The sequence below is a fragment of the Vigna unguiculata genome, chromosome 3 (assembly GCF_004118075.2).
Source record: "Vigna unguiculata cultivar IT97K-499-35 chromosome 3, ASM411807v1, whole genome shotgun sequence".
Lineage (NCBI taxonomy): Eukaryota > Viridiplantae > Streptophyta > Magnoliopsida > Fabales > Fabaceae > Vigna > Vigna unguiculata.
In genome coordinates, this window is record NC_040281.1 from 62,839,039 (window position 1) to 62,857,181 (window position 18,143).

Genomic DNA, 18,143 nt, shown 5'->3' on the forward strand with positions numbered 1-18,143 from the left:
TAAAAATATTTTGATAAATATGTATAAGTTATATAATAATTATACAAAAAATAATTATAATAGGTATCTTAAAATCATAATAAAACTATATATATATATATATATATATATATATATTTAGTTTGACTGGTTTTAAAATCAAATCTAAAACTTAACTAATAAGCAATGGTTTCTGGTTTAGTTGCTTTCCAAAATTTATGGATATATTTCTCTGTTTCTCTCAACATTGTCAATTTTTTTTCCTTCAAACTTTTAACTAAATCTTATTTAAAATTTTGGAAAAACTCTCAACAATTGAGAAAACAACATTGAAACTTTATCACGGAGAAAAAAAAAATGAGAAGAAAAACATTAAAAAACTAAACCTGCAGATTAACGAAAAGGAGGAAGATAAAGAGGAAGAGTAAAAGGAAAAGTCAACGAGTGAGGTTGACAGAGTAAGCGTTGGGAAAAAAGAAAGAGTGATAGAAAAATGAAGGGTAAATCCGAAAGAGCGAAGAGGAGAAAGAAGAGTGAAAGAGAGTTGGGAAGGGCTAATATATACCATCCAATTCCAAATGCAATTTCATTGTGATACGGATTCTCCACTTGTTGCCGCAGACACACATGTAGGCGACGCAAAACGCAACCAAATATATTTTCTTTCTCTGCCCTTTCGGGATTTGCTAAGTCACACACTCTCTTGTATATATACTCGCACTCTCACTCACTCCTTTTTCTCTTCTATCATACCCTCTCTCTCTCTTTCTCTTTGCCTTCCATCTTCACTTCCCCATCCATCTATTCGCTTCCTCACTGGTCAGTTCCTTTTCTTAATTTTTCTCTCTTTCTCTGTCCAAGATTCGATTTTTATTGTTTTTTCTTATTTGGGGTGTCTCTGATTATTAGCATTTCCTGTGGTTTCGTTTTATTTCACCTCGGCTTTGGTTTTTGAACTTTTACTTGCATTGGGTGCTCATGGCAATACCTTCAGAGTAGGCAGCTTCTCTCCGATCGCTGGGGCATTGGACACCCTTTCTCAATTTATATTTAACCCCCCTCTTTTCTTTAAGGGGGTGGTGGTGGAGGGTCTTTGTTGTTAAGCTGTTTTTGTTGCGTGGTTTGGTTGAACTAATCTAGGTTTTATAACCAAAGAGTTATATGATAACTTTATACACACGTAGATATGTAGTTTAAATTTTATCATCTCCCTGCTGATGTGTATTGCCTGCAATTTTGGGGTTGAAGCTAATATTTTACTGTGCAGATGCTTCATTTTTCTTGAGTATTATGTTTTGGACTTTCATTGTTTTCGTTGTCTTGCTATGGACCTTTCTGTATGGATAATGGGCATCATGATGCAAGATCTGATATTCTTCACCCAGGATAAAGAATAATATCAAATCTTTTGATCGAAATCTCTAATTCAATGCTGTGTAATCATCTCTTCAATATCAGCAATTCCCCAAAGAATCCATGAGGTTCATCAAAATCTTAAAATAAATACCGAAAAGCTATTAGTATAAGTTCTACAAATTTTAAGTCTCATTTTTTAATTCTAGCCATATATTTTAGTGTTTGGCGATCTCATGTCAAATTGTTATTGTATTTTGCTATTTGCCAGTGTTGTCCTATTCGTGTGTAAATTATTTTGATTTAGTCCATTTACTTTGTATGGTAGTTTTGTTTGTTCGCATAACACTCCATAATCTTAGATACAGTTTCTCTTGGTTTTAAATCTTAAATTCAGTTTCTTTTGGTTTTATATTTTCAAAGTTCAAAATGCAATTTGTCTTTTTCCCTGTAATGCTCGTGCACTCTAAACACCTTGGTTATATATACATCTATTTTATCTGATTATCAATTGACAAGAATAAGTTTTCCTATCACCTTATATTATACAGGTATATATCTATGTGTGTTGTGTGTGTTTTCCTTTCAGTATATGTATACCTGTGGTACTGATATATTGAAAATGGATTTCTTAGCGCAGGGTATAATGCTTAGTCCTGAAGGAGAACTTAAAATAAGTTTTGGCTATAAATGCAACAGTGATAGAGGTATTCCCTGTGAGGTTGCCAGTGGCTGCAAAATCCTTCCTGGAGTACGTAGAACAAGTAGTTTCTCTTGCTTGTCAGGTGCAGCCTTAAGTGCGAATGCTACACTAGCCAACACAAACATCTGCAATGGTAAAATAGGTGAAGAAATCCTTCCAAGTTGGGACTCTCCTAATTCATTTCGTAAGGTAACCTCTTCGCCAAGTCTTTCAAAGTTGGACATACTATCATCTTCCCTCCCAAGTAGTTTGTCTTACCTTAGCTGCAGTCCTTCTACTACAAGTGACATCCTCGAATATGACTCTTGCACATTAAAATCCATGAGCGATCCTTCCAGAGGTGAAGGTTTTCTTAATGGTAAGGAAGTTCAAGTAGCAGGAGGAGCTGCTGGTGAAGATAGAGTTCAAGCAGTTTGTTCTGAAGAAAATGGGTGGCTATTCTGTGCAATTTATGATGGCTTTAATGGACGAGATGCAGCCGATTTTCTAGCCGGTACCCTGTATGACACCATCATATCATACTTTAATAAGTTAATAGAGGAATTGGAGCCAGGTTCCATCAGAGCTTATAATGATGGGGGCTTGGATGAATCCCTGCAATGTAAGTTGAATGACAGTCTTATTTATCACGAAGATCAATCTATGGCAAGATATAAAGGAATAAATGATTCTAATCATGGATGCTATGCAAAGTGTAGTCCATGTACTAAATCAGAACTATCATGTGATCCATTTTCACAAGGGATACTTGATATCCTTGAACGTGCTATTAGTCAGGCAGAGAATGATTTCCTTTACATGGTGGAGCGGGAAATGGAGGAACGTCCTGATCTAGTTTCTATTGGATCTTGTGTTTTACTAGTGCTTCTTCATGGTAATGATTTGTATACACTTAATCTTGGTGACAGCAGAGCAGTTTTGGCAACCTGCATTACAGGTTGCCGAATGGATAAGAGTGAGAGACTGAAGGCTATACAGCTTACAGATAATCACACTGTTGACAATGAAGTTGAAAGAGCTAGACTTCTGGCCGAACACCCCGATGATCCCAGGATCGTTATAGCAGGAAAAGTGAAAGGGAAACTGAAGGTTACTCGCGCTTTTGGAGTTGGCTACTTGAAAAAGGTTGGTATTCTCTCCTATCACCAAACCAAAACACTTTGGTGCTTATGTTTACCAAATAAAGGTGATAGTTAGTTATAAACCTTTAAATTTAAACTATATACTGCGATTGTGAGTGGAAGGTTGCAGAGAATATATCTTTGTCCTGCCAAGTACCAAACAGAGATTTGATTTTCTTATTTTATTCTGGTGCAGAAAATTTTGAATGATGCTTTGATGGGAATCCTTCGAGTTCGTGATCTTAAAAGCCCACCATACATATCCACTCAACCATCACTAAATGTCCATAGAATCTCAAGCTCCGATCAATTTGTGATAGTAGGAAGTGATGGTTTATTTGACTTCTTCAGCAACGATGAGGCTGTGAAGCTTGTAGAGTGTTATATCTTGAGCACCCCTTTTGGTGATCCAGCAAAGTTTCTGATTGAGCAGCTTGTGGCTAGAGCAGCTGTTTCTGCCGGTCATTTTTCCATATCTTTTTGTTTTGATTTTCATTAATATAGACGAAGCTTGTTTTATTATATGAATATTGGTTGAGTAATCCTGATGCAGGTTTAAGCATGGAAGAGTTGATGAACATTCCAGCTGGAAGGAGAAGGAAGTACCATGACGATGTGACCGTGATTGTGATCATGCTTGGGATGAATCAACGCACTTCAAAGGCATCAACTTGCATTTGAGACCTTACCCCGAAAAAAAAAACGACAAAAACTTTGTATCTATGTAGCTTTCATAGGATGTTCGCGTTTGATTAGTGTTTCCTAGGTTGTGTTACTTAAAGTGTATATATGGCATTTTACAAGAACCACTTGGGCGTTAGGTCCTATTATTTGTAAACATTGATGACAGTATGAACTCTTTTATGTGCACTCAGGACTCAATAATGATCCAGTTGCTATTTTATCAAAATAGGTCAATAATATTTGTAATTCCATGGTACCATCATCTCATATATTACACTTTTAAATATGTGTTTATTTTATTTATGAAAATGCATTCTGGGTGATCCTTTTTTTTTTTTTTATTTAAAGGCTAGAGGAAAAGAGTTTATTTTAATAGAGAACAATCATCAAATAAAAACTTTAAGAGAATGCAAACATAGAGTGAAAATGGATGACAGTATACTATTTTTAAAATAAGAGGGGTATTTGTGTAAAATTTTAAGAAAAACTGAGCTTTCCATACATTAAACTATTTCTGGTCAAGTTTAAATTTAAAATAAAATAGCACACAAATCATATACGTCATAGTTTTGTTATATTAAAGTAATAATTAAGATATCTCAAAGTGTTTTACCGGTAAAAAAGAATTATAAAAATCTAAGTGTTAGAAATTAATGTTCGTATAAACAATGTTCGAAGCAACATTATATATTACTAAAAGATTATTAACAAATATTATTATCAAAGTCAACTAAATGTTGTAACTAATAAAAATAATATGGCGGGGTACGTAAGGTGTGGAGAACAAAGACCAGTCATTCAATTCAACACTTGCTAATAAATTTGTCAATAGCAACACGGGTTGTTGGCCTCGTTTACGCAAAAGTCCAAAGTATCGGTTTCAAATATGTTTACACAATTCTATCTTCAATTGTTATATTCGTTATTGTCTCTATTATACATGTCAAATAACTCGGTTCACACGATTTTCACGAGTCGGATTGAAAATAAGTGAACTCAACTCAACTCATTTTATGATGAATTACCATGTTTACCACTAATATATGATGAATTGTTTTCAAAAAAGTGTTCATATAGTCCAAGAAAACATGACTAATATTACACATTTTTTGTCATGCTATTCAACAAAATATAAATAAAAAAATTATACATTTTTGTCATGTTAATTTAGGAAAAAAATGTTTATAAAACGGTTGCTTAAGTAATTTATTATAAAAATTGTAGTTAAAAATTAAAATATCAACGTATATAACTTTGACGATCAAAATAATTAAGCATTCAAACTATTCAAATATTATTAAGTAACATTCTAGCATTTAAAAATAGTAAATAATTATTTAAAAAAATTGTAAAAAAATGTTGGTGGGTTAAGTGGGTCAATCCACCCTCAACTCAGCTCGAACTCATTTAGTCTGTGGGTTAAGTAGCCGGGTTGAATTCAATCCACTTTTGAAAAAACTGAACTTTTCTCAATCTAATCCAACTCAAATCCATGGTGAGTTGGATTGACTCACGAGTTAAAATTCATTTTGACATCTCTAATATTTACCGAGAACTTGTATATTGTTATCTATATTTTGAGCAAGGACAATTTGCATGACAAGTCATATTTGAGAAGTAACCTTAATTATGTTGTGGTGAATTTTTCAATGTATCGGAAAAATACAATGATGTTAACTGGATTTTATTTGGTCCAAATGAAAAAATATCTTAGTGTCACTACACTTAGTTGTGTTGGAGTTTATATATTTTACTCTTGAAAAGTGAATGACTACATCACTATCTAATAGAAAAACCTCTTGATAAATATTTCTTTGAAAAAATAAATTAAGAAGAGATAAAGTCATTTCAATCAAGATAAATATCTTGTGTTTGTAAAATAAAGAAAATATTTTGTTTTTTTTAATAAATTAAGAATTTGGTCAACAATTCCTTCTATTTATGTTATGTTCGCTTAAACGCATTGATATTTGGAGAAACAAATAATAAAGCATTTCCGTATTCTCATAAGACGATTTCGATAAAAAGAAAAGATAAATTTGCGAAATAATTCCCAACGATAATTTTACTTTCATAATCTACTTATTAAACGTACTATATATATCATGGTTAATTACCAGTGAAAACAGGTATTACCATGTTTATATGTTCGCATTTTTTATTTTTATAGAAATTTGAATTAAAATTAATAAAAAATATATAACTGTTAAAATTAAAAAAATAAAACATATGCAGAAAGTAAGTTTTTAAAATAATTGTTAAAAAGAAAATAAATTTTTAAAATAACGGTTAAAGATAAATTATTTATAAAATAATTAATTTTTAAAATAGTGATTAAGGATAAAATTGGAATAACGAAATGTGAACACAAAATAGGATATCTCTTAATATATTGTTATAGATGTTATAGATTATATGTATATTATGATTATTGTTATTAATTACTATATATTATTATCATATTTATTTATTATATATATATATATATATATATATATATATATATATCATTTTTTATCATCAAAGATAATTTAGTAATCTTCATATTCTATCTATTATAATATTTTATTTTATCTATATTCACAAACTTTCACACAATTCATCTCTAAATTTACTTACTTCTACCTCTAAATCATTTCAAAGGAACACACAAATTCATCTATTCATATCAATACAAATTCATTTTCACACTCTTCGTCAAATTCATCTCTTTAAGTAAATTTGAGAGGAAAAAAGGTTAAGGTGAGTTCGTTTGAATTAAGAAAAATGAATGAGAAATGAGAAGAAAGTTTATAAATTTTTTTAAGGATGTGATTGATTTAATATATTAAAAATTATTTTAATGAATAAAGTTGTGATATTATAATTTATTTTAGTGTTTAATACGTAATTTAAAATAAAATATTGTTAATATAAATAATTTCAAAATAAAATATGAGTTCATTAATATTATTATTATTTTAATAAATATATTTTATTATATATTTACAAAAGTATAATATATATATATATATATATATATATATATATATAATATGTATATGATATATGTAATGCCACTCCATTCCGAATCTTCGCATATAATATAAGCGAAGAAAGTTTCAAAAAATAATTTTCATAGTTTTTCATATATGTGTGCATTGAATTTCCAACTTTTATGTTGAAGTGATTTAAAGGTAAAGTTCATGTTGTTTATTTTAAGATATTTGAAAGTGAGAGGGAAAAGATTTGAGGATAAAATTTGTAAAAACTTGTGAAAGATTTAATAAATACGATAGAATAAAAAAATATTTTAATTACTATTTTATCCTGTATAATTAAAATTAATATATTATTATTATTGTCGTTATTGTTATTATCAATTATTAAAAAACAAAAAACGAATGAATGTGTAGAAGATTTAAACAAAAAGATATTTCTTTTATATGTGACTTTTGGTACGACCAACTGATTAAAAAAAAGGAGAGATACTTCAGTTAAACAATAAAGGATGAACAATAATCGATCTAAAATTTCTCATTGTGCAAGGATGACAATAGTGATTGATCCCACAAATCAACTTCTTTAATTAACCTCAAATCATTTGAAATGAACACAAACAAGGAAAGAGATTATTATTAAAAACACAAAACTAATTTAAATCAATTATAATTTTCAATCATTTCTTATGGTGTGAGAAAGTGACAATCATAGTTAGTTAAGCTTGATATGGTTGTGAGAAAGTTTAAACGATTATGTAGCATTCAATGATTTAAAAATATATTAATAATTTATGAGTGTTAGGTAAGATCACTTATATGATATTAGGGATGACAAATAAACATGTTTTTGTGGATATTATTTGAATTTGTTTTTATTTTGATAGAAAAATTCACACTGACTGGATATGGATAATATTTAATGTTTTAAATTGGGTATGAGAATGAGAATAGGTATGTACATATTTGTCTGTCTCCATATCCATTCTAATACTCATTTTCTTCTCTTTATTTAAATTACTGAAATATTTGTGATTGATTACGTAACCCTTATTTTTGTTGTTTTTGGCTACACATTTTTGTTTGTTTTTTCGATTGTTTGACTTGTTTTATATCCGTAAAGTTTAATCAATTTTTTAATTATACAATTTTTCCTTTATGTAAGCTATGTTCAGATGGATATTCTCAATTTCATTAAATCAAATAATATTAAATATTTTGATAATATTATGATTTTTATTGTGATTTTTTTTTATTATTTTATAGAAACGATTTAATTGATATTTAAAAAAGTAAAAGAAATAGATACGAGTACGAATATATAAATATTCTTATTATCGGATCGGATGGAAATGTGACAACTTATATATCGTGGATATGGATAAAAATAAATTTTTATTGTAAGAATGAAAATGAGATAATGAAACTTTGCATTCATCCTCTCTTTTGTCATTCCTATATAATATTTATTGAATTCTTATAAATATCAAGCGCGAACTTGATTTATTAACATACAACAATGACAACAATAAAAGTTGTGGGGAAGTTTATATATCACTTGCTACACCCCTTCATTTCATGTTCAGTATTATCAAGGTAGATATGGTTCATATAGTTGATCACACAAAATCCGACTCATTATAATAAAAAAACTCTAAAATTTTCTTATTAATTTTCTTTTAACTTTCTTTTTTATGTATAACAGAGATTATTGTATATTGTATTATAATTCAAAAGATTAATTTATTAATTAAATTATTTTGAGTAATGGTCATAATAAAGATTTGTTTTTTAAACCTGGGTTTACCTTATCCTCAAGAAGTTCAAGAAACCATATTTATTAATATAAACAGTTGCATCACACAAGAGTTTCAAGATATATAAGAGTTTTCTGTCACAACTTTCTATTCATCTTCTAAAATTATGAGCTAACCTGAATTTAAAATTTATTAGTTTTGCTGTCCCCTTATTACTATGACGAAGAACCTGTTCTATTTTGAGATTGTGGATAAGTTCTTAATAAATGTATGTTATTGAACCAAAATAAATATCCCCATTACAGAATATTCACATGGTTCTGTAGAAAAATGATATTAAAATAAAGTGAGAATGAAACAGTTTTTCCCCTGTCCTAAAAAAATTGCACCTTACGAGTTGAAGGGCACTGTCCTATCGTGCAGTGTATTTTATTTCACTTCAATGCAGCACTACTTTTTAACTGCTCTTCACCCATGTTTCTTCCTTTAATACTTTTTCTTCACTTTTTTCCCTTCATCTTTACAATGCCTAGGTCCACAACCTGATTCCCTCACATGGCCTCGCTTAACATCTTAACATGCAAAATTCAGACAACATTAATTGTTCCCTCATACATATCTCATTACCAACCATCAATTTTTACTATATTTATTTCCACAAAAACTTGTTAACACAAACCTGTCGCAGAGGTAGATTTGGCTAACATAAACAACCTTTTCCACACTACCAAGATTGTAATTTATAATCTTTCCCTTTAATACTGTTCTGTTGCAGTTTGTAACATCGTGCAGCAAAGTTGATTACAGGAATGTGAGCGAATTATTCGAACAAAATAAATTGACTTTGAGATTATGCAGTTTTGACCCAAAGCTGAAATTTCAACAAAGGACATGTCATGCTACCCTGTGGCGTCAGATTATGCAGTTCACCATTGAAGTTACAAGACTAACCAAAAAAAGAGAAAATTTCATGCAAAAAAAAACTATAATTCTGCTTAGATATATGTTCTGAAGTTGATGATAGTGGCATTATTTTATGTTTTGGCCATGTCCCAGAAAACTGCAACCAAACGCGGCACTAATCACGGATGGGTCAATGGACTTTTTTGAAGTGTCCTCGTTGTTGGAGTCTCCTGAATTTGTTGAAAATTATGATGAAGCCCTAACTAGTATAAGATAAGATATAGTAATGGTGACTGATTTTTCTGATAAATTATGATTTGGTTGAAATAGTGGCACTGCGAAAGTACATTTGGCAGATGAAAAAGATTCTTATGTGTAGCTTCATTCCATTACCTGCATAACACAGTCCAGTAGTGTAGTCTTCACCAAATGCCCTTTGGACGTGACATTGACATGATGATGATTATCGAAAGCCTCCATGATTCACCATTATTTACAGTTTCGTCCAACAAAATGAAAATAAGCTAAGCTATTTATAATGTGAACCCAGAAAATCCAAGAACAGCACAAAGCTCCATCGATTTTCCCTCAAAAAATACAAAACTAGCATACCATATAGCATAGCAAAACAAGAGCAAACAAAAAGGTAGTATCTTGGTTAGTTCTCTCACATGATAGAACAGCCATTGGCATTCTCGTCGCTGAAGATCTCGAAGGGAACCAACGGCGTGGATTGATGAAGGCGATAAGGGTCGTGATCCAATCCTGCACACATGTAGGGCAATGGAGAAACATAGTAGGAAGGACCACCCATTGTTCCCATGGGACATAACCTGTTGTGAGTTGCCAGATACAAAAGTGGGGGATAACAGTATGTTTCTGGATACAGGTATGATTGCTGACGTGTAGGGCTCAGATTCACCTGCCCAGGGGATCCACTGTGCGCACCTCCACCGTTACATGCTGGACTTCCATCACCCTCACTTTTCTCCGTCTCTTTCTTTTTCTTTTTCTTCCCACCTCCTTCACTTTGACCACCCTTGTTCTCCGCTTCCGGTGACTTATTTTCTCCGCCGCCGCTCTTGCTTTCGGCGTTGTTGCCTTTCTCTCCGGAGCTTTTTTCGTTCACCTTTTTCTTGCTGGTGTTGGCGGTGGTATTGGTAGCCACTGCATTCGTTGTAGTCAAGTGATTATTCTTGGTTTCGGATTCTTCTCCTTGTTCGTTTTTCTTCTTTTTCTTCTGCTGCTGCTGTTGCTTGTCTTTGCCGGAGTTATTTCCCTTCCCCGCGGCAAGATTCTCCGGCCAAATCTCAGCGTGCTTCCCGGCTTTCTCCAGCTTCCTTATCAGCGTCTCAACGCCGACGCTTCCGGTGACCGTCACTTTCTGCTGCTGCGGGTCAACCGTTGTGGTGAAAACACCTGTGAAATAACCCGACATTGAAAATTCTGTCACCATTAACCACCTAAAAATAGTGCACAGTGAAAAAAAGTTAATAGTAAATGGTCCGGTTCAGGCTAACAGAAAATGACAATTTTTGTTAGCACAGTGAAATTTGAGATACGGAATCTGTCCATGCATGACGAAAATTGACCGAAACAGAACAAAACATAAAAAGGAAAGCTTGTAGGTTAAAAGGGTACGTAGAAGAAGAAGTAGTTTAGTTTTGATGGTGAAGAATAGGCAGAGCAGCAAGAGAGAAGGGTAAATGTTTTGTGTTACCATCAATGCTCTGTAAGACCTTCTTGACTTTCCTCCTGCAACCTTCACAGTGGATGGAAACTTTCAAGAACCATGTCTGAGACACAGAAAAGAAAGCAACTTAGGCAGAAAATTTTGAAAGGAGAAACGAAAAAATGGGTTCTTTTTGGTTTAGAGAGTGACCTGATACATCAATGGCTCTGAGGGAAGAAGAACTTGGGAGGACTTTGCATCCATGAGAGAAAGTGTGTCTGTGAGAGAGTGAGTGTGAGCGTGGTGAAGTGAAGGAATTGAAAAAGGTGGGAAAATGAGAGTGGAAGTTAAAAGAGAAAATGAAACGAAAAAGGGAAGGGAAAATGCCAAGAGTGTACCAGAGTTGTGTACTCTCCGTTTGGGGAGCAAAGTAAGCAGGCCAGAAAAATGGCTACCAAAGTATAATGTGACAATGACACAAGAACAACACACTTCCTGCTTCTTCTTCTTTCTTTTCTTTTCTTTTCATTACTTTATTTTTCAAATTTTCATTATTTTTTAATTAACCAATCAAAATATAAATAAAATTAACATGAACCATTTTTGCTCTCAATTTGGTGTCTTAATTTGTTGTCCTTTCATAGATGTACTGAGCTTTTGTTTCTTGTGCAAGGATTACAGGACCCGAATAATTATTCCTCTTGGTAAGACTATTTAATGTGGTTATGTCTAAATTCATGGAGACACACGTCATGTTTATTATGGGTATTAGTAACTTTGGTTCGTAGGTTTGAAATTTATGGTCTTGTTGTACGTGGTATAGGTGGACGCTGTTCCTAGCCAAAGAGGTGAGTTTCATTAGGACCAGGTTTTCCCCAAATTACTTTGGAAAAGTTCCTACCTTGTACAAACGCATGGAAACAAAATTTCTGGCTTTCACAGATTGGGTTTGACCACTGGATTTGTGTTTGGAAACAGGAAATCAGTCACGTCTACTATGCTACAAAACGTGAAAGATAGAGCTATTTATTTCTTAATGTGAACCTAAAAAGATGGTTGCAGTGTGAGACCAAACATGTTCTAATGCCAAGGTTGTGATTCCTGAGAGCAACTCAAGACTAAATAGAACCTCAAAATTTAACACATACGACAAGATAAAAACGCCAGAGTTATGGGAAAACAGGAAAAAGAAAGTGAAGAATATATGCCATAACTTAAATCGCGGTTCATCAGAAGAAAAAGTGTTTCTTAAATATTTCTAGTTTGGACTCAAATTTAGTATCCAGCAAATAAAAAGCTGTGATATCGTAAGTTACTCACCTCACCACAGCCTAAGGTGAAAGTTAAAAACTTTGTAATCCTAACTCTATATATGAATACATATTTTTTAATTATATTTAATCAACTCTTAAAAAAATCATCTCTAATTAAGTTGTAATCTTTGTTGTTCATAAGTAGTTATAAGGGTTTAAGTTTTTTATATTGAAAATGAAAAAATATATTATAATAAATATGTCCCAATAACAATTATATATTTTTTTATTCCTTATCAATACTCTAATGACACAATGATGAATATTTTCTAATTTTAATAAGAACCGAAAACTACTCAAAATTTGTATTGAAAAGGAAAAGTAAGTCAAAGTTTCTTTATAAATTAGAATTAATTTACTCCTTAATTAATTAGTAAAAGTTTCTTATATAAGTTTTTAAAATTTTACCTTAATGTAAATTGTAATATCTTAAAAAAATAACAAAAAACATATGATACTATAAATTATTTGAAATGAATTTTTAACATGATATAAAAGAAATAACTTAGTTAATAATTCATATCAAACACAAATATACAAGAATCATATAGAACGAACACATTTGCATGTATATGTTAAAATACATTCAACAAGTTAAATATTGATTGATTCAACAAATACATATTAAGTTATTACAACTGAGATCAACACATATACACATGTCATAATATGTAAGAATCATCATTTGTTTTTCACCACCTAATTTTTTAACCTATGCAACTAAAGTCATTGAAGCAAGAGAATATATGTTATTACAAAGGTGTTAATACTTAATATATTTAATATACAACTCAAATAATGATTTACACATCATCTCTCATATATGACCCCAAATTATACTAGTTTAGTCAATCTCAATAAGGATTGTAATAAAATGTAATTCATTCAAATAAAATCACAAGTCAATAAAATATAAAATAAATTAATATTCATTTTATCTTTTTTAAACATGCATATTCGTTCACTTAAAGAGGCCAGTTTCATTTTAGCCTGAGCGAAAATAACCTTACTTGAGTGAATCTTGGACATAAACTAAGATGAGTTGCAATGTTATTTTCCTTTGCCAAAAATAAGGTTGATTTTAGACTCTATTTACTCTTAAACGAAAAATCTTTCACTTTAGAAAAAATTAGATAGAAGAAAGTTTGGATCTTTATTTTTACTCAATAACAAAGTCAACCCAATTTTCAAAGACATTTTCAAAAGCATTTTAACAATGCAACTTCTAAACAATTCAAATGATCAATCCAATTTATAATTTCCTCAAACATCATGCTTTATTCATTTCAAATCAATTTTAGTTCCTTATCTCAGGGTATGCATGCTTATACTCATATCAATTTCACAAACTATTATACGAAAAGATATAAAATTTACTCTACATATCTAAACCTTATTGTAAACTCAATTCAAGAAAATTTTATACTTAACATACATAATATAGTCACTAAATCAACATATCAAGTAAAACTCAAGAATATTTTCAAACATTCAAGCAAATTTTTAATCAACTAAGATCTATGCATAAAATTCAAGATATTGTGACCATAACACCTTCATATCCAGATCATCTACCTTAAGGATTTGTAAAATATATGAATAATTTTTCCTACCTAGAAAGTTGATCTTCAAAGCAATTTTTAAAATTTAAGCACTAAGACTATTAAGAAATATAAGGTCCTAGAACAAGATATCTGAACATAACAAAATGTTGGTAAGTGATAAAGTTAAAAGTGATCACTTTTTTCAAATGACACTACAAAAATTGATAAAAAAAAAACTTTTAAGAAAAAAATATAGAACAAATAATCCTTAAAAGAATAAATGGAAACTCTATTCAGAAATTTGCTCAAATATAAATGTTCTTTATTCCCTCTAACTATATATGAATGAGCGACAAGATGCAATGTGTAACAATCCTATTTTTTTAAGCATTCACTTAGTAATTATATTTTCTATTTTAACACTCTAGTAACATCAATAATTATAATTAAACTTAATTTTATTACAGTTCTTAAACTAAAAAGCATTACATTCTAAAAATGCGATCAACATAACTTAGAACTCAAAATTGTGAACTAGGAGCTTAATACAATTTTTTAAAAGATTATAAAAAAATATCTAACATATTTCTATACTACTCCTTCAGTGATCCATTCCGGTTCTGGTGCTACTATCGCCATCAACTATATTTATTCTCGTATTTAAAATATCATCGCAAAATAAAAGAAATAAAAGACACACAAAATTACAAGGATAAACTAATTATCACAAAAATAAAATCCAATTTGAAAATTCTATAATTTTCATTAAAAAAAATTGTCAAAATAAAAGATGTATAAAATAAAAATGAGAACATCAAACTAAAAAATATAATATCTAGACTCAGTCTTCCAGAAGACTAGTGTATTGAATGGACTCATGAGACTTTGCAATTATCATATTGCCCCTCCTTTCTTCCTTCTTTACAAATTTTTATTATGGATAACTCATACATTTCATCCAGTACTCACAGAGTTAACTAAACTAGCTTAGTATGATCCTCTTTCATATCATATCAATTGTCAAGTGAAGTTTCCTCTGATTCTCAACACCTGGTTGTCTTCCTCCATGTGAGTTAGACACTACTAAAGTCAAAATAGTCCCATATAACAAATTCTCTTTCAATACACTTGGATTCACCCTAGATTAGCATTTCTCTTTGGAAATAACTAATTTGGAAACCCAAACATACTAAATCTTCATAGTTACTCATACAACATCAAGCATAACTCAACATAATCATAAACATAATTGGTGGCATACAAATGAACTATTTAGTAATATATAACCAAGTCAAAAAAAAAAGAGTTTCATGGCATTATAACAATCACATAAACCTATTATTTTCTTAAAAATACAAACATTGTGCCACTTTCAATACTACATTATTCAATGCATGCTCACATTTATACTCTTTACACACCATAATGATTTTCAGTTTAAGCATGTCTCTGAGTAATCCCTCAATTCTATAAGAATCATTATACCACATCAAATACATTTCATCTTCAAATACTAGCAATAACTTTCCTATAGCATCATCAAGATCACGCTCATTCCTCACTTTCCTCACTTCTCTTGTAGGTCAATTCTTCGTTAACCCCTTTATTTCTTTCACAACTAATTTCTATATTTCAATTGTTTCCCAATATCATATATTTATACTTTCAGAGTTCAAATCAAATATGTTCACTCAAATTTTCATAACCTTCCCTATTCATAACATATCATACTACTAACATTATTCATCAAACTCACTTTTCTCACAAATATTCTTAACTTTACACAGATAAACAGTCACATCATTTGTACTACAACTTTTGAATTTAACTACAAAACATTAAAATCTTCAAAAAATTAGTTTTTCTTACCTTAAAGAATACGCCTAACACTTCTTCTCCTACACAGTTTCCCCACTTACGATTATTCTAGCTACGCAATAAAAAAAATTCGATCAGTGATCAAGGCATGATTTTAGAACCACAACTAGATTTAGTTTTATCTAGAAAATAAAGAGATTACATCCAATCCAGAAAAAAAAATACATGTATGAGAAAAACATATTTGCTCTAAAAAAAAAGAGAAATTTAGACTTACCTAAAGATGAAATTGATCGAGATATTTCGTAGAACTCTTCGTAAGGATCGGTATTATGTCTTACATTTTCAAAAAGATAAGAAGTAATGTCAAATTTTTTAAGGAAGAAAGGAAGAAAGGAAAAAAAAGAGAGAACCTAGATTTTCTTTTAGAGGTGGAGAAGTTTCTTTTGGTATAAAAAAGTGAACTCTATTTTTTAATAAAATAAAAATTATTTTCTAATATAAAAGAAAAATTCATTCTAGGTTCTTAAAAAAAGAAATAGATAAAGAAAATTTTTATTTTTTATTTTATTTTATTAATATTTATAAAAAAAAACTATCCAATCAAACTCTTAATATTTTCTAGTAATTAATCCACGTGTACAAGGACAAACCACCGGAAAAACAACTCTAGTTTTCAATTAGAATTATTAGTATGACATAAGTACGTTAGTAAACATTATAAAATTCTCACATCGATTCAAAAATAATTCTCATTTTTTCTCAAAATCAATATCGACTTCAAAATTAATTTTATAAAATATTATATATCATATACTTAATATAAAACACTTCTAATCTAACATAATCACACGTATCAATATAAAAATAATTGATTCCTTAAAAAAAATTAAACAATGTTATCCCTGTATCAAATATACCCCATTTCTATTTACACTTGGAATTATCTTCTTATTATCTATTAATAAAATATATATACACACAAACATAATATTTAATAAAAATAAACAAAAATTAAATATTTCATAAACACTATAAAACATCACATAAGAAAACCATCATCGTCTTCTAAACTCTTGCTGAAGCGAATTAAATATTAAGAATATTAATATTTCTGTATAAATGACACTATAGTACTTGTTTGAACATCAATCTTGCTTTAACAACAAAATGGGACTGTACAGATTAGGTGTTGTTTGGCCTTTTTCGTATATCTCTTACAATTTCTGTTTTTGTGAATTTCATTTTACAAAACATAATAAGTTTTACAGAAGTGATTCTTTATTTTGACGAATAAGTATAAGAGACATGATATTACATATAAAAATATGTCATAGTAAACACAAATTTAATAGTATTATCATTTAAGGTTTAAACTATAAAAATTTTAAATTATAAGACTTGATTAAAAAAATGTATTCCCTGAGAATTAATTAAAATTTTAATACCAATTCTCCTCTTTTTCTATAAATTTAATTATACAATCCACAAGATGCTTGCTTAGATATTTTTCAAAATATTGTTTTAGATCACGAAATGGGATCTTGCAGTCATCATGTTGTTTTGTTATCTTTTTCTAGTAATTTATATGTTGTAATTAATACAATACAATACAATAATTTTGAAAGAAGTGAAAAAATTAAAATTTCCTGTAGAAAGTTGACTATACATATAGATTTCAGAAGACTTTAAAATGATTCAAATAAAAATTAACTTTTTAAGATCACCTTCAAACTATTATTAGTGGGCATTTTATACACTGTATTGGTATTCTTTTTTAATTTACGTAAAGTTAAAAAATATAGACTAGAATATCGAAGAAAAATATGAATAATTAATTTAAATGGATGATTTAAAATGTAAATAAATCCAATTTAAAGAAAATATATTTGGAAAATCAATTAAAAGTGAAAGTTATTTATATTTAAATGAAAGCAAATTTTAACATAAATGATATTTTATTTTATTTTCTTTAGCATGAAAGTTTTCAAACAAATTTCAACAAGATGCATCATAAATTTCCAAACATTTTTTGTTTATAAGTGAGCACGGAAAGTGTTTTTCAGCATGGAAAGTCCAATTTGTTAAATAAGAAATTATTCTAAAATGTAAATTATTTTTAAGCATTAATTATTACGAAATTAATTCTATTAAAATTTAAACTAATATCTGCTCGGTCTTTGTTTGTTTTCATATGCGGTAAAAATAAAAAAAAATTATATAATCTTTAATGTGTCACGTCTAATTAGGGTTGACAATGCAGAACGGTTATTTTATATACGTTTAAGCCTGTTTCGCATTTAGCCCAACAAATGCAG

General features: G+C 29.7%; 2 protein-coding genes across 3 annotated transcripts; one reads left to right on the forward strand and one right to left on the reverse strand.

Annotated features, from left to right (window-relative positions):
- Positions 1-540: 540 nt before the first annotated feature.
- Positions 541-4,096, forward strand: LOC114178627 (probable protein phosphatase 2C 40). 2 transcript variants are annotated; one of them, XM_028064636.1, is made up of 4 exons: positions 541-798; positions 1,968-3,160; positions 3,353-3,617; positions 3,710-4,096. In XM_028064636.1, exons 1-4 carry the CDS (start codon positions 558-560, stop codon positions 3,835-3,837), a joined length of 1,827 nt encoding a protein of 608 aa, XP_027920437.1. In that variant the 5' UTR covers positions 541-557; the 3' UTR covers positions 3,838-4,096. The 2 variants fall into 2 exon arrangements, with proteins under 2 accessions (XP_027920437.1, XP_027920438.1); XM_028064637.1 differs by having other exon boundaries at positions 585-798; positions 1,973-3,160.
- Positions 4,097-10,032: 5,936 nt separating this feature from the next.
- On the reverse strand, positions 10,033-11,623 carry LOC114179222 (heavy metal-associated isoprenylated plant protein 35-like). The gene is made up of 4 exons (XM_028065483.1): positions 11,549-11,623; positions 11,361-11,428; positions 11,199-11,274; positions 10,033-10,897 (listed from the first exon to the last, which is right to left on the reverse strand). The coding sequence occupies exons 2-4, from the start codon at positions 11,412-11,414 to the stop codon at positions 10,146-10,148; spliced, it is 882 nt and encodes a 293-aa protein (XP_027921284.1). The 5' UTR covers positions 11,415-11,428; positions 11,549-11,623; the 3' UTR covers positions 10,033-10,145.
- Positions 11,624-18,143: the final 6,520 nt, after the last annotated feature.